The sequence below is a fragment of the Panthera leo genome, chromosome A1, assembly GCF_018350215.1.
Source record: "Panthera leo isolate Ple1 chromosome A1, P.leo_Ple1_pat1.1, whole genome shotgun sequence".
Taxonomy (NCBI): Eukaryota; Metazoa; Chordata; class Mammalia; order Carnivora; family Felidae; genus Panthera; species Panthera leo.
In genome coordinates this window covers 108432423-108457393 of record NC_056679.1, presented here as the reverse complement: position 1 = coordinate 108457393, position 24971 = coordinate 108432423, and the positions used below count along the sequence as shown (strand labels likewise).

The 24971-nt window shown below is 36.1% G+C and overlaps 1 protein-coding gene and 1 non-coding gene across 8 annotated transcripts in view; both read left to right on the top strand.

Annotated features, from left to right (window-relative positions):
• Window positions 1-24971, top strand: part of RAPGEF6 (Rap guanine nucleotide exchange factor 6) — a 188104-nt gene that overhangs the window by 119908 nt on the left and 43225 nt on the right. For all 7 annotated transcript variants that reach the window (XM_042934431.1, XM_042934443.1, XM_042934451.1 and 4 more), the window contains 3 exons: window positions 1523-1631; window positions 10687-10927; window positions 17541-17698. In XM_042934431.1, coding sequence (XP_042790365.1) covers window positions 1523-1631; window positions 10687-10927; window positions 17541-17698 — 508 coding nt within the window. The remainder of the gene's footprint in view (window positions 1-1522; window positions 1632-10686; window positions 10928-17540; window positions 17699-24971) is intronic.
• TRNAN-GUU lies at window positions 10070-10142 on the top strand. The gene has a single exon. It is a non-coding gene; the product is annotated as a tRNA-Asn (tRNA).

Sequence of the window (24971 nt, the reverse complement as noted above, 5' to 3'; positions counted from 1 at the left end):
ACATTATTTATCTTTTGAGAATACTTTTGACATTGGCATTAAGTTTCGGAGGTTTATCACTAATAACCATGTACACATTTACACCTTCCTTACTGATGTCATTGATCACCTCCATTTCATCTGTGCCACATGCCCCCATGATTAAGATTCATTTCACCAGTGTCTTCTAGTACTTTTCAAATCTCTTTTAGTTCTTGTCTTATATAGGGCCTATAAATACTATAGTTTTTTGTGTCCCTGCATGTTTGATAATGCTTTTGTTCAGTGGGGTATAAAATTCTTTGTTCACAGTTATTTATCCCTCAGAGCATTGATGTTATAGAAAAGTATCACATCATTTTACTATTGCCCAAGAGAAGTCCAAACCAACCTTTATTTTTTCTTTTCTAGCTTCCTTTGTTTGTCCTCCTACCCATCCCCAACCCCACCAACTCCACAGTGGTGCTTAAAGATTCTTTGTTCAGTGTCCATGGAATTCAAATTTTTCTTTGGGATATGTTAAAAAATAGATCTCTTTATTATCTTTGCACAATACTCAAGCCATTTCAATGTGTAGACTCAAGACTTCTTTCAACTCCGCATTTTACTTCTGTGGTTTCTCTTTCTTTTCATATTTTGTTTCTCAGTCTTTTTTTTACCGTGTTGGAATCATTGTGTGAGTCCTGACATCTGTCCTCTGTGCTGCTTATCTGTTTTTTGTGTTTTTTTTCCTCATTATGTTTATCTCTTTATCCTTTTTTGTTAGATTTAGTATTTTTTAAATAAGCTTTCTGTACGATTTGGAGGTACAGCCAAGTTTGGGAAGCCTTCTGTGAAGGGTCAGCACATCACATGCAAGAATCCATCGCAGTTGTACTTGCTGCTTTTCGACTTCCTGATTCAGCATCAGCAAAGGATAGTAGATATATTTAAAGTATCACTTTTGAATGAATTCTGTCTTTTAAAAGCAATAAATTTGCATTTAGAATATTTCAGTAAAATTTACATATACATACACAAGCACTAATTTTTATGAGCTGATGTGTCTTGATTTAAAATTCTCCTTCATATATAGGGGCATCTGGGTGGCTCAGTTGGTTAAGTGTCCGACTTCAGCTCAGGTCATGATCTTTTGCTTCGTGAGTTGGAGCTCTGCATCAGGCTTTGTGCTGAGCTGGAGCCTGCTTCAGACTCTGTGTCTCCCTCTCCCTCTGTCCCTCCCCTACTCGTGTTCTGTCTCTCTCAAAAATAAACAGACATTAAAAAAATTTTTTTTATTTTTGTTTCATATATGAACCATCCTGTTTTTTAAAAATTTTTTCTTTGATCTCAGAGGGAATGAACTTTCAAAAAATGTTTTTAGTAGTGATTTGGGGAAATAGAATATAGAGAAAAAAAATAAGTGGTAATTCCACTTCTCGTAGAGATGAACATTATTCACATATGGGTGCATTTTGTTCCAGTGTCATTTTTTTCACCATTACACCTAAGGTTGCAGAAGTAGCTAATATTGTTTCTGTCATAATTTGTATTTTTCTTCAAGATAATGGAAGTAAATGGACAAAACTTTGAGAACATTACATTTGCGAAGGCCGTTGAAATTTTAAGGAATAATACTCACCTTGCACTTACTGTGAAGACCAACATTTTTGGTGAGTTTTGTTGTAAAAACTGAAAGGTTTTTTCTTCTGCTTTTTGTTTACTGTTTTTGTTTGTTTTGTTAATTAAAAGCAAAAGTCATCAATGAAAAGGAAAATAATAAAATACAAACATGTTTCTTTTTGAGCTCCTTGATCATTTTTAGGAACTTCAGTGTTGAGGTATAGTAAGTACTATGTATTCTAGAATTTTCATTTTTCATCGTTTGCATTATTTTGGTATCTTACAAAAATAAGTTTTAAAAGAGGTGTGCACGTACATTTGGTTAGACGTGTGAAGTGTCTACTGAAGAGGTATTATGTACTATACTTTGCTGGGAGATACTGAGTGAAACTTAGAATGACCTGTATGAAGCATAAAAATCATAATCAGGCTTTTATTCCCCCTGCTAATGGGCAACTCAGACTATTGCTAATGTTTTAGCTAGCTTTCTGAAGAAAGCTAGCTAAATAATAATACGAATGCTAGATTGGCTGTTTCATGAAACTAAATTGAGTAAAAGAATTAATCACTGAATTCCAGATTTTTAATAACAGTGTACTCTGCCTTTCTCTCTAAAAATGTTGATTACTGTATCTGCAGAGTATTTTGATCATGTTTCTATTTGAAGCAAAGACTAAAGCTTGCGCTTGCATTTTTTTTTTCTTTGTTGGTTCCCCCTCCCCGCCCCCCTGCTTTTTAGGGAAGACTTACTGTAACTGGGTTTCCTTAGATACCATAGGGTATTCAATGAAATTCTGAGAAGGGCGATAATAAAAACAGCATAATAGTTTGAAAATTATCAAAGAAAATTTAAGAGTCTAAATGAAGTTAGGGGGGAAAATTTCTTCAGGTCATCTGGGTTGCATTTTGAAAACTAGGAGTTGAATTTAAAAACTGCCTATGGAAAAGGAAGTATGTTTTATTTTTTCACTTTCACTGCTCCTCATACTGCACTTAGTCATAATGAAAAATGAAACATTGGGTATTTTTCCTCTTTTCAGTGGAGTCCTTTTTACTGAATTATGTCCTGTTAAGTCTGATATATAACTCCTTTGGCAATTTCCTAATATTATATTAGTTTAGCGTCAAATAAGTGAGCCTTCACAGTTCCTGGGTTTCCTGGAGTTTGGACTAGTATCTAGAAACATCAACTTTTGGATTAAATCAAAAAGATTCTGATTTTAAAAAGTAAGAAAGCAGAGCTTGCTCTGTCTCTTAGAGCATCTGACTTAGTGTTTCCAAGCTTGACTTTGTTTAGATGTATTTCATAGGGCTCTTACAAGGATCAAAGACCTTGAACTTTTTGTGCCCTCACGTAATAATTATTACCTGGTATCACATACTATTATGTATAAAAATATAAAGATAGTACTATTTGGTGATTAATAACATGGCCCATGGGAAACAGAAAAAATAGATCTGAAAGGTACAAAAGGCAGGGAAGCCACCACTTCAGGACTCCTTGAGTGGTGAGAGACATTTGCCCAATAGAACTCTAGATGGGATGTGGTAGAGGGTAGGTTGTGGTACTGCAAAAGAGGGCCCATGTCCTCAATACCTCCTTCCTTACCCTTGGCAGAGAATGGTCAGCCAACTCTATCCCAAGCAAAACACCAAAGAGTATCTCAAAGTAATAGTAATAAAGCATTTTTAAAAATGGAGCATTTTAGTATGGATGTGGTATCTGGAATGAAGCCCTGGTAACTCTGACATTACAGTGAAGCAGAGATGAGCACTTGGGTTGTCCTATATGGAGCTCGCAGTCAGAACACCTACAGACAGGAAAACTGTGACCAGAACACAGATTTTTTTTTTGTGTGTTTGTTTATTTCTGAGAGAGAGAGACACGAAGAGTGTGAGTGGAGGAGAGGCAGAGAGAGAGGGAGACACAGAATCTGAAATAGGCTTCACGCTCTGAGCTGTCAGCACAGAGCCCAACGCGGGGCTCAAACGCACAAACTGTGAGATCATGACCTGAGCCGAAGTCAGATGCTCAACTGACTGAGCCACCTAGGTGCCCCTAAAACTGACAGCTAGGTGTAGGAGAACAAGAATCATTGAGGCATGGTGGGAAACATAATAACTGAGCTTACGGAATCTGAGGAAAGTAGTTAATTTGAGGAAGAGAAGAAAAACATTTCTAGAACCGTGCTCAGATTTAAAGAGTTATCCCTTAAAATAAGAACAGGATATTAGGAAAAAAGAAACAGTCATTGAAAAAGAAGTAACTCAGAGTGACTTACAGTATGATAGCAATGACAAAAACAAAATGTAAAGTAATGTCGATGCAACAATAGCCGAGACTTTTCCAGAGTGAAAGAAGGATGCAAATCTTCTAAATCAAAGGGCACCTGAAATCTGAGCAAAATGAATTAAACTTGTTTTAACTTTCTGTTTCCAGTATTGGAGAATAACCAGAAAAGGTAGACTAAAATATAAAAAGTAGTTACAAACAAGTGCAACAATCAAAAAGAGAGCTAACAACTACCTGACATAGAACAGAGAGAGAATCGGACTGGAAAGACGTGAACTGGAGCCATATCTGCTCTCAGACATTCACCAGTACAGGAAAGCTCTTGAAAGACAGCCTCTTTGGGCAGTAGACTCCTAGCAAAAGTCTAAAGCTTTGGAATCCTGCACTTGATAGGAACACAAAACTGGATGTGTTATATCCCTTCCCACCTCCTGAAACCATACCCCGGAAGGATGTCTTTTTTTTTCCAGGGACATTATCAATCCATAGAATGTAGCCGAGAGGAAGAACTGCAGGATAAAATCACAGGTTTCTAGTGTTAGAACCCACCAAGGCCAGAACGCTCAAGCATAATAACCTTTGTTGAAGATTGGGACCTTGAATGGCTTACTCTAAAGTGGATGTGGGTTGTACTCTAAGCAACTCGGAAAGACCTCAGATTTTGGCCCTGGCTCTAGCCCTGGGACCTCAGGTGCCTGGCAAAAGAACATAAAAATCTTTTGAGGATTCCAGCAGTAACCTATTATTTGTGTCTTTTTTAATAAGTTTTTTTTGGTTTTTTTTTTTTTTTGTTTTTTTTTAGTTTATTTATTTATTTTGAGAGAGAAAGAGAAAGAAAATGCCTAGCAGGCTCTGCACTCACTCTGGAGCCCGACGTGGGGCTCAAACCCACAAACCGCGATATCATGACCTCAGCTGAAACGAAGAGTAGGTTGCTTAACCAAGTGAGCTACCCAGGCGCCCAATAACCTATTATTTGTAAAAATAATTTTTCAAATACAGAGTTAAGCAAACAATCAAAGATTGTGAGGCTCTCTTAAAAGTCAGTGTAATCCCCGGGCACCTAGGTGGCTCAGTCGGTTAAGTGTCTGACTTCAGCTTAGGTCATGATCTCACAGTCTGTGAGTTCGAGCCCCGCATTGGGCGCTATGCTGACAGCTCAGAGCGGGGAGCCTGCTTCGGATTCCGTATCTCCCTCGCTCTCTGCCCCTTCCCCTCTCACACTCTCTGTTTCTCCTTTGCTCAGAAATAAACATTTTTAAAAAAATCTTTTTTCAAGTCAGTGTAATCCAGAACCAACAGAAACAGAACCAGAGGAGTTCCAGAGTATCAAACACAGTCTGTTAGGTAACTGTCTTGTATCTGTGAAGTTAAAAATCAAATTGAGGGTTCCATTTCTAGGTAAGATGGAGTAAACACATGCCACCCTTTGTTTCCCAGTCAGCTCAACAGTAAAACGTGGGCAGAATCATTTAAGAACTTGGAAAATTTAAAGTCCCACTACCAGGAGTAAATTAATTAATTAATTAATTTTTTTTTTCCTTTTACTCCAATAACACTGGACTGGAGTCAAGGCAAGCTGAAACCTGGTTGTGTACATACTGGTAAAGGTTCAAATGGAGAAGCCTGGCTTGAGGAGTGGGAAAAGGAATCCCCACAGTTTTTCCCCCCTCTTTTTTTCCCCATTCTGTCAGGCCTCAGCCTCCAAGCAGCAATACAGCTGCACAAGCCAGACTTCTGAGGGAGGGGAACGTTCTTCACCGTTCACTGGAGCTGTGGCTCCTTCATTGTCCCCCCCCACACTCTTTCTTCTTCCTCATTGGCCCCTACAGAGCCAGAGTCAGCAATTTCTTTCTAAAGGACTGAAAAGGGTAGCCTAAGGAACTGTGGAAGTTAGTAGGTTGATAACTGAGGTAGAGAAGACGACTCCATAAAGTTGTTTATGAGATCCCGAGCTCACCTCCATCCTGTGTGTGTGCATGGATGTGATCCTATTCAGCACACCAGAGACTTGGAGAACTGGCATGCCAGTGGACCTCTGCTCGGGTCCCAGGCAGACTGAGTGGTGGCGCAGATCAAACAGGTGGAGATAAACTGCAAAGCTTTGGAAACTGTACCACAGCCCACAGAAGGCTAAACAAAGATAGCAAAACTTTGTCGCAGTCATCACCTGAGGCATTGCCTTTGCCATTCTGCCTCCTTTCTGTGTGAGAGTTCAGTTACTTACATATTAAAAGATTGAGTCCCATGCATCTTTTACAGACTGTTGTGTTCTTGACCTTTTTCCCTCTCTTTGTGCTTCAGTTTGGATATTTTCTAATGACCTGGGTTTAAGCAAAGTTTTGCTCTTTTCTTCTGTATCTGTCCTGCCCTTGAACACAGTCAGAGAGTTTCATTTTAGATAATTTTTAGTTCTAGAATATCTGTTTGAATCTCTCTTATAAACTCAATTCTCAAAACCATATTTTCATCCATTTTATCTCTATTTTATTTAATATATTTATAACGGTTATTACAAAAATCTTTTGTGTTAATTCCAAAATGGGTGTTACCTTTTATTCTCTGATCCCCCTTATTATCAAAGTGTCTTATTTTGTGTGTCTTACAATTTTTTATTGTATGCTGTACTTTGTATACTAAGGAACCTTAGCAAATAGGCAGATTAGTATTTTCTCATAGAAAGGATTTGCCATTTCCTCTGTTTAAGCATATAAGGTAAGGGGAATTGAGCTGGGTCAGGCTAGGTTACAAAATTACTTAGACTATACCCAAGTTTCAAACTGAGAGTGAGATTTGTCATGTGTTTGATGCAGAGAATCTGATGAGAGATTTTTTAACTTAGCTCTTGAGCCTCTCTCCCCAAGCAGAGAAATATGTCATGTATTGGTTGCACACCCTTCCTTGTTGTGTGACTTTGTCTCCTAAGTACCATGAGACTAAGAAATTTCGAACCTGTCCCCAGCTCTTCTGCCTTGTCTTAGGAGTAGATATGTCCCATGGAGGAAGGCATCACTGCTTTAGGCCTTGTGTGTATTCCAGTTTTTATGCCAGTACTTGAAGCCATCAAAAATCCTTTTTCCTCTAGTAGAGTCTCTCTACCTGATGCCCGTTTCGTGTTTAGACTTCATGTTGAGAGAAGAAAACATCAGGCAATCTCCGTTTACCATCTTTTTACCTTGGTATTTTAACTCATCTATTCCTCCTGGCTTTCATAACTTTCTAACATTTGAAAATCTCACCACTCAGATAATTTATTATTAGCATTTTAATGTTTTCATAAAAGTATTATATGTGTATGTTTTGAAAATGAAAACATTTAAAAAAGGTATACAGTAGAGCCATACTGTGTATAGCATTCTGGATCTTTGCTTAGGAGTTGATACAGATTTAATTCTTGTATAATTGTTATTGCAGAGAAATCCACTGCAATATCATTATAATCTGTTGAGCTAATGTATTGATGGGTGTTTTTGGTTGTTTTCAGTTTTTGCTATTTACAGTGTTGAAATAAAAATCCTGTATACTTTTATGCTTATGTAGATAGACCTAGAAGGTAAATTTCTCATAGTGGAATTAATTTTTAACAGTGCTGCAGTTTCACTTTCCAAAAGTTTATCCCAGTCTACATACACTTTCTTTATCAGAATATAAGAATGCCTTTGCAACAGGTATAATCAACTTTATTTTTATTCATATACATTATTTAATAATGAGGGAGGTTGAGCACCTTTTTTTTTCAAAGGTTAACATTTATTTTTTACAAAGTAATTTGTCCATTTTTATTTTGAGGTACTCATGTTTTATTGATGTATTTGAATGTGTTATAAGAAAGGACAATATCTTGTAGTCTTTTTTTGTATGTTTTTTAATATTTATTTATTTTGGGAGAGAGTGTGAGCAGGAAAGGGGCAGAGAGAGGGGGAGAGAATCCCAAGCAGGCTCTGCACTGTCAGCACAGCCCGATGTGGCGCTTGATCTCATGAACCATGAGATCATGACCTGAGCCAAAATCAAGTCAGACACTTACCCTACTGGGCCACCCAGGCACCCCCAGTATCTTTTAGTCGAAGGGTTGCAAATATTTCCCCAAGTTGTCTTTTGACTTTGCTTGTTGTGTGTGTGTGTGTACATATGTACGTAATTGTGGAGACTGAGAAATTTTTAATCTTCATGTAGTCCAATTTATTACTTTTCTTGATTCTTGGGCACCTTCATTTCTGATTCATATATTTACTATTGCTTTTTAATAGCATTGTAATTACACTTGCTCACCTATTAATTTTTGTCTTGAACCTTGACTGATTTTTTAAAATTTATTATTTTCTCTTCATCTATAAATCAAAATTTCTACAATTTTATTTATAACTATATACACAAGTCCAGTGAAGATGTAAGCTACTGTGTACACTCTTGAGTTGTCTTATGTACATACCACAGGCAGGGATATCTGCTGCCCATTTAAAGATTTCCTGTTGCTCTTCACTGTAGCATTTTTAGGCCCTTTCTTTGCCTTGTTCTCCAGTCATCTTAATTTTCTTTGTTTCTTTTTACCACAGGGACTTGGAACTTGAGATTTCTTCTACCTAGAGTCATTCCTCCTTCCCCTCACTTTGCCTAGTTAAAATCTACTCACCTTACAGCAACTTAATTAGGGAGGATTTTCCCTTTCCTGCTTTCTTAATTCCTCTGGTTATGATCTTTCTGTACCATATTTTGTACACTTACTGTTCTGCAGTAGGCGTTATCTGCGAGCGCATAGTGTAGTGCCTTCGTGTTTGTAGGTCAATAAGTGTTTTTTTGCATGGATGTGTATCAATTTTACCTCAAAAAGGCATTTTCACCTTTACCACGTGGCTTAAAAATAAAACAATTTTCTAAACAAACTCAAAGGAATTTGTTGCATTTTAATCAAGCAAATTATCTTTAAAAGGTGACTCCAAAGATGTTTATTATTTTGAAGGCAGAAAATGTGCTTTTCATAAACTTTCAGTATGCTTTGGTAATGTGATAACATCCTGGTTGAAACTTTCAAGATGATCTACTTTTACAACTGAATACCAAGCCATTTTGTGTTGTAATGCATCAGCTTTTAAGTCTTTTGTCTATTGGATCTTACTTGTAACTCGTTTGGTATTGAAGGAAATGATTGATTTGTCCCCACAACAAAAAAGATCACAATTCTCTGTTTTTCAGTGGGCACATTTATAAAATTTATTTTTCTTTTATGAAGGTTCCAAGTAACACTACTGAAACCTGCACCTTCTGAAGACCTTCATGTTCAAGAATATGTAGCTTCATTTTTCTTTTATTCAGACCCTCCCAGACACCATGAATTTTTAGGAAATTACCTTCTGCCTTAGCATTTATCTTTTTAGTGGGGTTTTTTCCCCCTCTAGTAGTTGATAGGTCTTATTTAAGAACACATATTTAAAACAACTGAAAAATATTTTCATGACATTAATGAAACCTTAGTAATAGAGGTTATCCTAATTGGAAAAGATGACACTAATAGTTACTAGATACATAGTCTTCTATGGATTTTTCTTTTATTCACTTGATCCCAAGGAGGTATAGCCCCTCTCACAAGGTAAAAAAATCTGATCTAGGCAAAGAGATCGCTAGATAGGCAAATCTTCAAGTGCACTTGTACTGTTCTTAAGGATGAAATAACTCCTCAGACTTACGGTTGACCTGAAGTTACCTAAGAATGATTGGTTGTTACTTCAGACCACTGTAGTGAAAGTTTATTAGCTGCTTTACTCAGTGACAGGAGTCTCATAAATGTGACCTTGAGGAAATGGTTATTTATTATTAAATTTAGTACTGTTTATTTCTGGCAAAAATAGGTCCATCAAAACTCTTTTTTTGTTTTTTCTTTTTTTAATGGCTAAATTTTACAAAACAACATGACTACAGTACTTCTATCTCATATCAAGTGATATATATTATGATATGAAATAACATAAATAATAGAATCTAAATATCTGGTTTTATAAAGTCTGAGAGGATTAGCAGTTATATTGCTTATTATTATTATTATTAGTATTACATAGCAAATATTGCTAAATAGGAAGCCTTGAACTTTTCAAACATGCGGCCTGCCTACTTCCTTTTCATTTTTGCCAGTGACTTTGTTTTTTTCCCTTTTGGCCTATATCAGAAGTATAGGCATTTATAAAAACTGAAGACAGGGGCACCTGGCTGGCTCAGTTGGTAGAGCATGTGACTGTTGATTCCAGGGTCCTGGGTTCAAACCCCATGTTGGGTGTAGAAATTGCTTTAAAAATTTTTTTAAAGGACATCTCGTTGGCTCAGTCAGTAGCACATGTGACTCTTGATCTCAGGGTTGTAAGTTTGAGCCCCCACATTGGGTGTAGAGATTACTTAAAAATAAAATCTTAGGGGTGCCTGGGTGGCTCAGTCATTTAAGCGGCCGACTTCGGCTCAGGTCATGATCTCGCGGTCTGGGAGTTCAAGCCCCTTGTCGGGCTCTGTGCTGACAGCTCAGAGCCTGAAGCCTGTTTCAGATTCTGTGTCTCCCTCTCTCTGACCCTCCCCTGTTCATGCTCTGTCTCTCCCTGTCTCAAAAACAAATAAAAATGTTAAAAAAAAAAATTAAAAATCTTAAAAAAAACTGAAGAGATAAGTTGGTATAGCTGATGAAGCATGGTGTAGATTTCATAATGTTTAGTGGATGAGACTGTGAAAGGCCAAATAATAGAAAGTGACTGTATTTATGTTTAAAATTTGTTGTTTTTGTAAAAACTTGCTAATGAGAATAAAACAAATGACAACTTTATTTATTTACACAGTGTTCAAAGAGTTACTTAGTAGGACTGAACAAGAAAAATATGGTGTTCCTCATATTCCTAAAATTGCTGAAAAAAAAAGTAATCGCCATTCAATCCAAGATGTACCAGGAGATATCGAACAGACATCACAGGAGAAAGGAAATAAGAAAATAAAAGCAAATACTGTTTCAGGTGGAAGAAACAAAATAAGGAAAATTTTGGATAAAACACGGTTTAGTATCCTGCCTCCAAAACTGTTCAGGTAGGTATAATCATCTCAGTAATGTAGACATTTTCCTGTTGACTCTAAAGTTTTTATTTGGGGGAAGGGAATTTGGGGTCAATTTGTTTTTTATACAGCTAACGCATTATAAAATCTTCAAGTAAACCATAAATAAGAAAATCTTAGTATCTTTCCATCATTTCCATGAAATTACCACTACTAGAGTATATATTCTTCTAGTAGCTTTGTTTTGAATTTTAGGAAAGACTGACCATTTTATTTTACAGAATCTTTTCTTGTGTACTTTTTATCTAATTTAAGTCCTTTGGACATCTTTTTTCTTTTTTTTTTTTTTTTTCAGTTTATTTTGAGAGAGACAGGGACAGTGTGAGTGGGGGAGGGCAGGGAGAGAGGGAGGGAGAGAACCCTAAGCAGGCTCTGCCTTGGCAGTGGGGCTCGAAATCACCAAACTGTGAGATCATGATCAGAGCCAAAACCAAGAGTCAGATGCTTAACTGACTGAGCCACCCAAGTGCTCCCAAATTTGAACATCTTAAAACTTGAGGATAAATTTGCGGATGCTAGTTTTTTTGTCTTCTAAATCATCTTTCTCTTATTGCACTATTTATTCCTTCCTGAATTCTAAAGCTGACCTTTTTAGTCAAATCTACTTGTTTCTAAAATGAGATGTCACCAAAACTGAAGGAAACTTTGTGATTTGAAATGTAATTTGAGGTCTGTAAAGTACTTAAGAAAATCATTTCACTGAAGTGGATGGGAATGGGTGTAGTATATATTATATCTGTATATTTTACATTATCTACTTCATAAAGCAATCACAGAAGTGTTAATCCAGCTCAGTACCTAGCACATCAGTAGGCACTCAGTATTTGTTGAATAAATTAACACAGTGAATTAAGTAAAAGAAAGAGAAGAAAAAAAATAAAAGGAAGAAAACATTTAAGCAAAACATAATCAAATATTTGTTTAGTTCCTTATAGTTCCCAGCACTATGCTCTGTGGTTTTTAGAGCTGAAAAGAGGTAGTTACTACTTTTAAGGCATTGGTATCAGGAACCCCTTATTCTCCACATGCTTATACACAAGGCACAGACAGTGTTCAAATATAGAAATGTAGGAAGGTTAATAGAGCAAGTTTCTTGTCCTCTAAGAGTTGGTAATCTAAAAAGGGAAAGCAGACAAATGGTGCATTACGGGGTGATAAATGTTTTGATGTGCACAAAGACAGGAACAAGTTCGGTAGGTTATATAGACTCTGGGTGTACATGTAGAGATGAAGCAGGAGAGATAGGGAAGAGCTGAGTTATGAAAGACTTTGAATATTATACTATAGTGATGGACTTCATCGTGTCATAGCAGGAAGTGATAGAAGCTCTGTTAGTTGTATTTGGTGTATTGGGGTTGACAGTATAGCACATTGTCATTGTAATAATGACACTAATTAGGGGACACCTTGGAAGTAGGTAAATGTCAACTCTCAGCTTTTATAGTGTTCAAGATCTCAGAGATTGCCTGATCTCAACATGCTTTTCTTCTTGAGTTCTTACTTCCAATCAGGTAACACATTTGTTCTTCATTTAATTTAATTTAAAATTTAAATTTAAATTTAATTTAATTTAATTAAATTCATTTCATTTAAAGCATCTTGAGCTCTCTGCTTATTGTCACTCATTTCTTTCTTATTGACTGCTCTCCTAGAGGCAAGCAGATTGTAAAAATCCTAACTTTAAAGTAGCAAAATTCTTTTAATATTGAGCATACTGTCATATGACAGCAGGACAGCAAACACTGTAAGAGAAGTCTTATTCTCATAAATGGGAGGTAAGGAGAATATGAGAGGGACTAGCCTACATTGTAAAGATGGGAGACAGTTTTGGATGACCGGAAGTGTGCATGACAGCACTGGGGAAAAGGGAAATGAATGGAGGACCAAAAAGAAAAGAGTTTGTAAAGGGAATTCTTAGGAGGTATTACCCCGAGTTCCATTTCTAGAAACCCTGGTGGATTTGATCTAGGATAAATGTATCCTTTGACTATTTTTCATTTTGAACAGAGGCATAATTGTGACATGTGTCGTCTAGAACCATAGGACAGTGATTGTACTGGACTTTAGCTTGTTAGTGTCAGATTCCAAGTAGCTATGTTCAAGTTTCAGGCAGCTAGATCAGTCTGTCATCTCCATAGTATCTCCTTCAGGGAGTGGGAATTGGTTTCACCTCTTGGATTCTGTCTTTGCTTATAGTAGGTATGGAAAGGAAGGTGGCCAGGAACAATCGTTTGAGTGTTTTCAAGCCTTATTTCTTTGTATTGGTACGTCTCAAAATGAAATATCTTGTAGAAGTAGTTAACTCAGAAGGGAATTGTTTTTTCTTTTAGTAGTTAGCAAGTATTTATTGAGTCTGTTTTGCCAGTCAAAGGCTGTTCGCTGTGAATGCTAACATTAGTAAAATACTGTACATCAGGTGTTAATATTAAACTGGCTCTCTCTTCTAAACACGTTTCAGTGAAGTAAAATGCCAATAATTTCAGCCATATAAATACGAGAAAAAATATGTTATTTTAGTAGAAATCATAAAGGTTTTCATTGGAGCCTTTTTTTTTTTTTTTTTTTGCAGAGAACTGATTTGTCAGACTGGTCACTTTGCAGTTTTGAGAATGAATGTGTGTCCTGTTTCTTGGCAGTTAATCATTATAAATGAATTCAGGTGATTTTTAATAGGTACACAATAAAATCACTGAAACTTCAATAGAAAAATAGGCAAAGAACGTTGAGTCACATACTCCACATCCATAATAATCAAGGACACATAATTTATTTTAAAAACAGTGTATCATTTGTTTTATCACAGATTGACAGGAGAATAATCAGGGCCTGAATTGATAACATAAGACAAATAATAAGCTCAAACTGCTGTAGAAATATGAAATTATGGGGTACGTGAGTGGCTCAGTCAGTTGAGCGTCTGACTCTTGATTTCAGCTCAGGTCACTACCTCATGGTTCTTGAGTTCGAGCCCCATGTTGGGCACTGTGCTGACAGTGTGGAGCCTGCTTGAGGTCCTCTCTCTCTCTCTCTCTCTCTCTCTCTCTCTCTCTCTCTCTCTGCCCCTCCCCTGCTCCCTCTGTCTCTCAAAAATAACCATTAAAAAAAAAAAAGAAATAGGAAATGACAACCTTTCTATCAAGTATCCGGGCATTTTTAAAAAATGTTTTATTTATTTATTTTGAGTGAGAAAGAGTGTGTGCAAGCTGGGGAAGGGGCTGAGAGAGAATCCCAAACTGGCTCCTGGCTGTCAGCTTGGAGCTGGATCTGGGGCTTATTCCACCAACTGACAATCATGACCTGAACCAAAATCAAGAGTTGGAGGCTTAACCAGCTGAGCCACCCAGGTTTCCCTGGGCATTTTTTGATTAAGAGTTTTAAAAATGTTTATACCTTGAATTCAACAATTCCACTTCTAGTAATAAATTGATGAAGATTTGTATACAGATATTCTTAGTAGTATTACCTATAATGAAACAAAATTGGAAATACCCTAGAAGTCCAGCTACAGGGGATTGTTTAATTAGATTGTAATGTATACTGTAAAAATAACTAAAAAGGAAAACTGTTGGTTGTGGTTTTGTGTAGGGTGTGGTTTTATAGGTAATTGTTTTCTTCCTTGTTTGTTCACTATATTTCTTTAATTTTCTACTTTGAATATTTTTTAAGTGAGAAAAAATTTTAATGAGTCTAATTCCACAATTCTGAACATATGTGTGTCAAGGCTCTTTGAAAAAGGCTCTTGGTCTCTGCCTTTGTAGCACTCACTTCTCTAAGAATTGTCCTCGAAATACTATAAGAAAGAGTATGTGTATCTGTGAGACAAAGAATATTAAAATAATATTTTATTTTATTTAATATTTAATATTAAAATAAGGAAAGAACAAATAGTTGAGATTAAGAATAGATATTTCCCCAAATCCCTAACCATGACATAATTTTAAAATGAAAGAATTCTCCTGAACATTAGAAGTAGAAAAATAGTTACTAATTTCCAATAACATCAGTGGAAAAAAAAGCAAATCTGATGTCCTATTTTTTAAAATCATTCAGCTTTTATTTTGTTTTTTAATCACAAATTGCTTATATAACAGCTTAATATTATTCTTTGTAACACAGTCCCAGAAGTAGACTGTCTTGTTTGCTTATCAGAAATTATTTTTTCTCACCTTCTTTTTTTTTTTTTTTTTTTTTGTCAGCATACTTTGTTTGCTTTTAACATTGGGATTATTTTTTATTAGCATACAGGTGTTTATGTAGCCTTAGTTTCATAATGTGAAACTAAAATATACTTTTATTCTAAGTAAAGTTAGTGTTGGGGAGTTACTGAGGAATTTTTTAAAAGTATGTTGTTTCTGTTACTGCATCATCTTCTCAGGAGACTGTTTTGGTAAGAAATGATGTAATTACTATATTTGCAAACGGGCTTTATCAATTCAGCTTCCAAACAAGCATGGATATTTTGCCGATTAGATACCGTTTCATTCGTGTCATAGCATGGGTTGTACATAATAACATTAGTATAGTTTTCATTTATACATGCTCACACCTTAATTACCATGAATTTGTAACCAGCTTTACATTAATATATCTCTACAGTGTCCTGTCTTTGATTATTAAAAAGCAGAGGTAATGTTAAATAACATCAGTAAAAGAGATAAGGACTTTTAGTGTTTCATACACTTTCCTTAGTCTTATAGTGAATTCCATCTTACTGTAACTTAAGGCAGCCAGTTCCCTTTAGTAGAATATTATAACTTTTTAACACAATTACATTTGATTCTACTCTGATTATTAATGGGACCAGCTAACCTCTTTTAACAGTTTGTTTCTTTGGATTTAATTACTTGACCGTCTGTGTCCAAAAATTGGCAGATTTGTTTTCAAAAATCAATTAAATTAGAAAGCCTGTTAAAATTTTAAAATGTACTTTCTAGTTTTGTACTGTTCTGTTTTAATTTCAGTAAAAGTAATTCACTGTCTTCTTCAAAATTGGAATTGTTTTTTCCTCTGAGCCAAAATGTTCATCCACATTACCTCATTTAATCTTTACAGGAGTCCTGGGGGAGAGAGAGTATTAGTTATATTTTTAGATGGGGAAACCAAGGTCCAGAAACAAATTTCCCTGAGGTCATGTAGCTAATTATCCAGGTTATGCATAGCTGGCTCTTGAAACACTTACTTTTGCTCTCTTCCGTGTCTTCATGCTTTTCCCTAACTCCTCCGCAGTCTTGCTTGTCCTAGCTCTGTCTTCCTTGTCTGGCTACTAGCAGCAGCTCTTTAGCTGTTTATTTAACCATCCTCCACACTTCATCTTGCATAGTTGCCTTATCTGCCTAAGTCCTGTGTTTGACTCCTCTAACATTCTGGATGTATCCCATACCATTCATTTAATGCATTCCATGATAATAGGTAAGTATTCTGTGATACCTCTATATGTGTAACAAGTATTGGGTAGAATACTACATTGAGTAAAACATAGATAAGAATTAACGTTAACCTAAGAATTGGTTTAACTCTTAGAAACAAATGGTGTTTTGATCATTGATGCTAATGGAAATCTTTTTCATTGCTGTCCTTTATATAGGACTGTTTCATTTATCCTTTGTTTTATAGACCTTTTGGGGGTATCTAAAACTTAAGTAACAGAGTTATATTTCTTTTGATTTTTTTCTCTTCAATGGATTTAGAGTTGCCTCTGTAACACCTTTAAAGTATTTTAAGAGTGCTTTATTTGCTTGCATATGGCCACTTGATTGATATTTTTTAAAACTTTAAAGGGAATCAACTTTAGATGGTTTGCTTTCTTTTGTAGTTTTGATGTTCTCATCTAGGGAGTAGCCAAGTAATTAGACTTGAGACATCACACAAGAAATAATGTGTCCTCGAATAAACTTCAGAGACTATAAAATTCTTTTTCCTTTATATTGATTTCTGGCCCTCTTCTTTCTTCTTTGTACTTGTCACATATACCCATTGTTTTCTGTTCTGTTTGCCATCTTCCTCTTATCTTTTCCCAGTTATCACTGGTTTGGGCAGTTCTCCGGTTGTTCATATGTTTAAAGACCTCTCTTACTTTGTCACTCGGATATGGTCCCTTTGTTTTCTGCAGCCTGCCATTTTTTGGTTTGGGTTTAGACCCAGCTGCATCCTTTGCCTAAAAGGTCACCATCCACTATGTTGTGAGTGTGAACCTTGTTGGGGTGTGGTTGTGCCTTGTTGGATACATATATTAGTGTCTCCTGAAACTGGCCAATCTTAAAGGCTCCCAACACACCCAGATTTAATTGCTTTACCAAACCAACAGAAACTCAATGTGACTATTTCTTTATGATGCATTATGAAGTACACCTTTATGATATAGTAGAATTTCTTAGGTTTAACTTGCTTAAAATTTATTTATCCTAAAAATTTAACTTATAAGTGTATTCATTATTATAGTTGTCCTATTTTTAAATTGCTGTAATATATAATTTTTTAAATCACCACTCTGAATTGGTTCCATTATGCCTTAGTGTACAGACAGCAGAAACGTTTACCATTAAGAATTCTCAATTACTTTAAAGTGATGTATGACATTTTTTTCAAGTGATGGAGGCCTGAGCCAGTCGCAAGATGACAGCATTGTGGGAACAAGACACTGCAGGCACAGTCTGGCTATAATGCCTATTCCTGGAACACTCTCTTCCAGCAGCCCTGATCTCCTGCAGCCTACCACCAGCATGTTGGATTTTTCTAATCCTTCAGGTAATTTTTGTTTGTGATTTTATATAGCCATATTGATTCCAAAGTGACAAATTAGATGGTTGAGACTTGTGTATCAAATAGATTTGCTTGCTTCCCTCTTCTCTTATCTCAAGGTTATGACTCACTGCAGAACTCCAAACACAACATTCATTTTGTCTTTTTGCGTAAGCTTGAGCAGTACTTGCTCCAATATAAAATAGTACATAGGAAAGAGATTACATTTAGGTATCTTTTGGTAACCCTTATCAGAACAGTGGAAAGAAAGCAAGGATGCTGCTTCTCAGCCAAGAAATAAGTTATCCATGGTGTGGAAAAGGATAAGGGAGATTTTTTCAGTCTTGGTGGCCTCACTTCTCTTCCTTTGTGAGGTACTGAAATATGTTAGTAATTTTCTGGAAACTTTTTTCCCCAGCACCTGAAGCTAAAATTGTTTTATTGTCATGTATTGTTAATTAGATATACTATAGCATCTTTTCATTAGTGCTTAAATTTTGGTTTTGGGTTTAAACATCATGTGGGACATCAAGTTTATTTTTATGCATCAGTTCGTGCCCAAAGACAAAAATTGTTATTTAACTGTATAATGTAAAATTTCATTACAGGGAAGAAAAACTTGAAAAATTACTTATGTATCCATCACTTGAAAGGATTTGGGATGGCTTTCAATAAAAGACACATACAGTTAAAACCAAGATGTATAATTAGGTCCAAGGAGAAGAAAGAAAGAAAAATAAATAGATCTACAAAGATTGGTGTAGTTGTGATTCAGCTTCAGTTTTAATGCTGAAGGCCCTAACAGCTAGTATAAGAAAGGAAGGAAGCTTGATTACATGAATCCCATTATTAGAAAGGAGGGAATATATAGTAAGTGTAGTAGTAAAGTTTCTGTTTTATTATAGCAACTTGAATAAAAACTCAACATACCACAGTTTAGTGACATTCATTCTGTACATTGTTATTTGGGTCTTTAAAAATTTCATTTGCCTCTTAACTGTTAGAGGGTACAAAACTCACTAATCTGTCTTCAACACATCCTCCTCTCTACCTGTCTACCAGTGTTCTTTCTAGATCACAGATTTTAATGAGTTGTTACTCTGCTTAGGAATTCTTAATGATTTCTGAAGTAGTTAAGGTTCAGTCATGAGATAGAAACCACTCCAGATATTTAATCAGAATTTAATATAAGAAATTGTTGCCAATTAACTGTTTACCTAAAATGGTAAAGAAGTAAGCACTAAGGTATCACAGAGGCAGGAAAACTGCCAACTGGATTCATCTTCTGGTACATGAAAGAAATGCCACCACAGGGTGAAGACGTGTTGCTGGGGTAGTACAGGAAGAAAAATCCCACAAGAAAAAACATAAAGCAGGAAGTGTTTTCTTCTTCTAACCTTACAGTTGCTTTTGGTGCCCTTTTTGGCATAACCTAAGAAGGGACCAGTTGGCAAGAATGTGGTTCGCAGAATCTCAGCCCCATCGTGACAAGGCAGAGTGAATCTGTAACCTTGCAACAATAACATAGTAACTGTCAGTGTTCACTTTACACAGCATGATTGTAAACCCCCTTTTTAGCCTTCTGTCCTGCCAGTCTCCCTACTCTGACATTCTCTCTCTTTGCCGCATATCTTCACAAGTGTGATTTCTTTGCCCGTGCTGTTTTGCCACCTGTCAAGTCCTCTCCCTGCATATCCGGTGAACTTTCTCTTATTCCATGATGCTGAGCTCAAATGTTAACATTCTCTGGGAAGGCCATCCCTCCTTCCCGAGAAATCTTTAACGCATTTTCATTGTCTATTCTTACATTGCTTTCAAGTAGGAGCATGGGAATTTATTTTCATGTCTGTATGTGTGTCCCACAGCAGTGCCTCTTACTTATACTACATTCACAAATAAAATATTTTTACACTACCAAAACACAAACTAAGTATGCATACTTTCATAAGCTGAGTTTTTAAGGACCGATGATTTCTAAATTAAGTGATTTTTATGGCTTTGTTTTTTGTCATTGGCATATCTAGAGGTGGGGGTGAGGAACATAAGGGATGGTTGTAGGGAGAGGACTAAGAGAGCAGTCAGCTGGGGAGTTAGCTGGGGGAACCAAAAGAAGAGGTTGAAATTACTAAAATTTAGAAACTGTAAGCCCCTTATTGCACTGAAATTTGAAGAGAAGGTGCTACTTGGTTTGATTGCATAGTTCACTCATTGAAAACATGTTGAAAGAGCCAAAGATGCTTTGATAAAATCTATATTGAGAGGTCAGTCTGCAAAGCTCAGTCTGCAGCCTGTGTCCATACCAGCAATATAAATGAACACATATGGGGCACCTTGGTGGCTCACTCAGTTAAGCATCTGCTTCATGATTTCAGCTCAGGTCATGATCTCACTGTCATGAGATCCAGCCCCATGTAGGGCTCCTCGCTGACCTCGCAGAGCCTACTTAGGATTCTCTCTCTCTCTCTCTCTCTCTCTCTCTCTGCCCCTCCGCCACTGTCTCTCAAAAAAATTTTTTTAATTACAAAAAAAAGAACACATACAGGTATTTAACTTATAAGTTGTATTTTTTAATCCCCAAAATGTATAACTTTTTGAAAACGCTTTTATGGTGCTGTTTATATTTGTTGAATAAAATACTCCTTAGCAATTAATTTCCAAATTCAGTTCCTTAAGTTCTGCGTGACGGCACTGAATTTTAGGTTAGCTGTGTACATCACATGTGTGTATTGTAGTACATGTGTGACATTGGCCAAGTCTGATTAACTTACTGTTGATTTCAGTGTGTTTATGCTGCTTGTTTAATTGTTGTTAGCAAGTTGGGTGAAAGCTACAGAACTGTTAATAGTTTGCTTTTGATTGCTGACTATTCTGTGATTTTGCTTTGTTTTTGCTGCCTACAGCTGTTGGTTTTTACTGTAAGTATCTTGAAAACTGTGGTATTCCATTACTTAATGTTTCTGTGTAGTGTTTTATTATTTTTAAAAAGTCCCATGATACAGAATTGAATGAAGTAGGAACCAGAACTTTTCTACCCACTGATAAGCTTGCCAGTGTAGACTGGTGTGTATTCTTTTCATCATTTTCTTTGAATACATGTATTTTTGGTTATAGAATCAGTATACATGCTGCTCTATAACTTGGAAACTTGTAGGGGGAATTTTTGACCTAATGTTCGATGAGGCCTAAAACAACTCAAGAGTGTGGCCCAAGGGTTGTGAAACTGGAATTTTTTTTTTTTTCTCAAGTGTGCATATGGAACTTTTTGCTTACCACTTTTTCATTTAATAGCACAAACCTTTTATTTGATTTCTTTAATACTTAGTAAACTTTCAGATTCAGCATTCCACGTCTGAGTTATTTTAACTAATTTTTTATTTTAAAGGAACATAAAGTTTTTGAAAAATCAAATTGCAGAGGAAGGATAGAATATAAGTCTCCACTCCCCAGAATTAACAATTGTTCATTTATTCATATATCCTTCCAGAAATTTGAGTGCACATAAAATGTGTTCACATTCTCTGCACCCGAAATGATACACTGTACTTTTCTTCTACCTACCCATCTCACCTGGCAATATACCTTGAATACTTTCCTGTTTCAGAATGTGTTGTTCTACCACAGTTTTTTTAACAGCTGTTGGCATTTCATTTAACCAGTCCCCTTTTGGTGGACATTTACAGTGTTGACAAAGTCTCTATGTTTATGTATCTTTACATTTTATGTTTGCATTACTATTATTATATTTCAAATTTTTGTCATGTTTTCTGGAGATTTGCTTTCTCTTGTGTTTATATATATGTGTGTGTGTGCGTGTGTATATATATATATATATATATATATATATATATATATATATATATATTCTGTGTGTGTGTGTGTACAAAATATCATCTATTTTGCCTCCTGTCCAGCAAAACTTAAAATGTTTACTGCCTTGGCCTTCATAGAACAAAAGTGCCAATTCTTGATCTATACCATTTTACAACTATCTTGTGTTTTCGTAGTGAAACTCTTCACTATATAGATTATCTTTCCTTGAACCACCACTTACTCTCTCAAGTATGAGCAGAGACTTTGTCCCATCTTATTTATTATTGTATCTTCATCATATGGAACACGGTTGACACATAACAGGCACTCCCTAAATATTTATTCACCATTTAGCAACTTAAAGTAAAATCAAAATGGGACACCTGGGTGGCTCAGTAGGTTAAGTTTCCAGCTGCAGCTCAGGTCATGATTTTGCGTTTGGTGAGTTCAAGCCCCTTGTCACGCTCTCTGCACATAGCTCAGAGTCTGGAGCCTGCTTCAGATTCTTGGTCTCCCTTTCTGCTCTGCATGCACATTCTCTCTCTCTCTCTCTCTCTCCCTCCCTCCCTCCCTCTCTCTCTCCCTCCCTCCCTCCCTCTCTCCCTCCCTCCCTCCCTCCCTCCCTCCCTCTTTCCCTCCCTCCCTCCCTCCCTCCCTCTTTCCCTCTCTTTCCCACTCACTCACTCTAAGTCAAAAATAAATAAACATTAAAAACATAAGATAGAATCAAGAGTCAGCCTTTTGGTTTTATTTTATCATCATCTTACCTAAAAAGGTCTTCCATTTTTACTGTAACATCAGGGTCAATACATGCTTCCCTCAAGTATCTTATTTTTGTATTTTATTCAGCAAGATTATAGTTAGCATTCTAGAAATTTTGCCTTTGGGTTGAAAGGCCAGATATTGGAGATTGCTTTTCTTGAATTTATTTACCTATTATGTAAGATTTTTTTAAAATGAACTATGAATCCTAAGACTAATAAATGCTGTCATCCACCAAGAGTCTTTTTAAATGTGTTTTCTCCTTACAGGGTTATATTTTTATATGCATTCTAATTTCATGCCTAAAATTTGAAATAATTAGATCATTTTTCTTGATTGAAATTTATTCTGACCTCATGTCTACCATTCATCTGATCATTAACATTGGAATATCTGCCATGTTTAAGTATTAGGTTTGACATCTATGATGTCCTGCTGACAGCAAACATGTTGATGAAGAATATGGATATTTTATATCTGTAACAACTCTAAAAGAGAAAAATAGGTTTACTCTGACAATGATAGCAATGCAAAGAAATGTCTTCCTCTAATCCTTTTCCGGGTAACTTTCTAGGTTGGCATTTACTACCATGGCAAATTTATCAGGGTTTGGGTAATGGGCTGCCCTCTGGATAATCCCTTTTATGGTTCTGTTCTAGAGGTACCCATTCATAATGCCAGATCCCTTTTATGTGATTATGTCACAGTTTGGCCTTCACATGGGAAACAAATCACTTTTAAGAGAGTATGACTTTTTTTTTTTTTTTTTAACTGTTTAGCAAGATACACAACTCTGAGTTCCTTCCCAGAAGATGTTAATAGTATGTTGGAAACAAAAGAAGAGAAAATGAAATGTGTGCAAATTCCCACCCTCTCTTTGTGAATAAATTTCCCTAGAGAAATTAAAGTGATCAGAGCATCTCCCCCTTACCTCAGGGTTAGCCAGTCCTGCGGGCTGAAAGCTCAGTCTCCAAAGACCTAGTAAGCTGATCCAATTCTAGAGCCCCAGACAACTGAGGCCTACTTTTGTGAAGAGGATAGGAATGGGGATAATGAAACCCTTTTGTTCACTGTCTTTCTCTTAGCAAACTGCAGTTAGCTAGAAAAATATTTTCTAGCCACGGGTAGAGAAGCATCTCAATTTGGGTGGATCATAAAACACTCTAACCTTAAGCCTTGTAGGTTTACAAACCCGATGTCATCAACACCTGAAGGATTGTCTTATTGCAAGGAAATAATGAACAAGAGGCTTTTGGTGACTCATATATTTGCATACATCAAGAAAGGCAGTTTGTTGCATCTATCTTATAAAAGAGACTTGACTGAATATATGAAGCTTTCTGCTTCCAACTTGGCAGTAGACCCAGAACATTTAGGACTCCTTTTTCCTGGAATTGTATTCATATATGTTCAGTTGAATCTTCCAGTCGGTCATGGAAATCTGTCTCTTTTTGTGCCATTAGCCTCAGAATGTTACCTTATTCTGTGAAATTATTTTCTGCCGCATCTATTTCATTACTCTTTTCTTCCCTTTAAACAGAATTATACTTCAGATGGCCTTAAGACAAATTTGTTAAGTTTTCTTCATCTCTTAAAGTTAATAATGCAATAAGAGAGTGCTAGAGAAACCATATCTACTTGAGCCACCAAACTCGCTCAACCCAATTACAGTCATTACAAAAAAAAAAAACCCCACAAATAGTATATTTTTCTTAAGAAAAAAAAAGACAGTTTTGGGGTACCTGGTTTGCTCAGTTGGTTAAGCGCCGACTTCAGCTCAGGTCATGATCTCACAGTTTGTGAGTTTGAGCCCCACATCGGGCTCTCTGCTCACAGCTCAGAACCTGGAGCCTGCTTCAGATTCTGTGTCTCCCTCTGTGTCTGCCCCTCCCCCACTCACACTCTGTCTCTCTCTCTCTCTCAAAAATGAATATTAGGAAAAAAATTTTTAAACAATTTTGTAACAATAATTTTAGGAAATTGGGAAATATTAATGATTAATTTTCAGATTATTTATGTTTATAATCAATATTCGGTAATATTAGGGGAAAATACACCATGTGTTCATGCTGTCAAATCACTTTTTACTTACACTGAATTATATTAAAAAGTAGCCCGGGGTCATCATATTGAACATTGTCCTGGAAGTTTTTGGCCAGTGCTGTGTAACAAGAAAAATTTTTTAAAATAAGGTAGAATGGGGAGGATAATATCATTACTTATTTGTGCATATCATATGAACATTTATCTTGAGGTAAGATTTATCTGCTGATAGCAGAAATCACAAAGGTAAAGGGGTGCCTTTGTGGCTCAGTCGGTTGAGTGTCTGTTGATTTCAGTTCAGGTCATGATCCCAGAGTCATGGGAGTGAGTCCTTTGTTGGGCTCTGCGCTGAGCATGGCGCCTGCTTGAGATTCTCTTTCTCCTTCTACCCATTTCACCCACTTGTGCTCTCTTTCTTCTTGTCTCAAAAATCAAAAAATTAAAAAGAAATGACAAAGTTTGAGATTTAACCGCATGAATATTTTAAATTTTCCTGTTAAATATGAAAATAGGAAAACATGTGCCACTTTATAGTAGACTGAGCGTTGTTATCTAGTATTGGCATAAATTCAGTAAGAAAGAGCATAAAGAATACCAAAAAGTATTTTTAAAAAGAAGGAATACTAAGAATGTAACTAAAATTGTTCTCTTTATATTCCAGGAT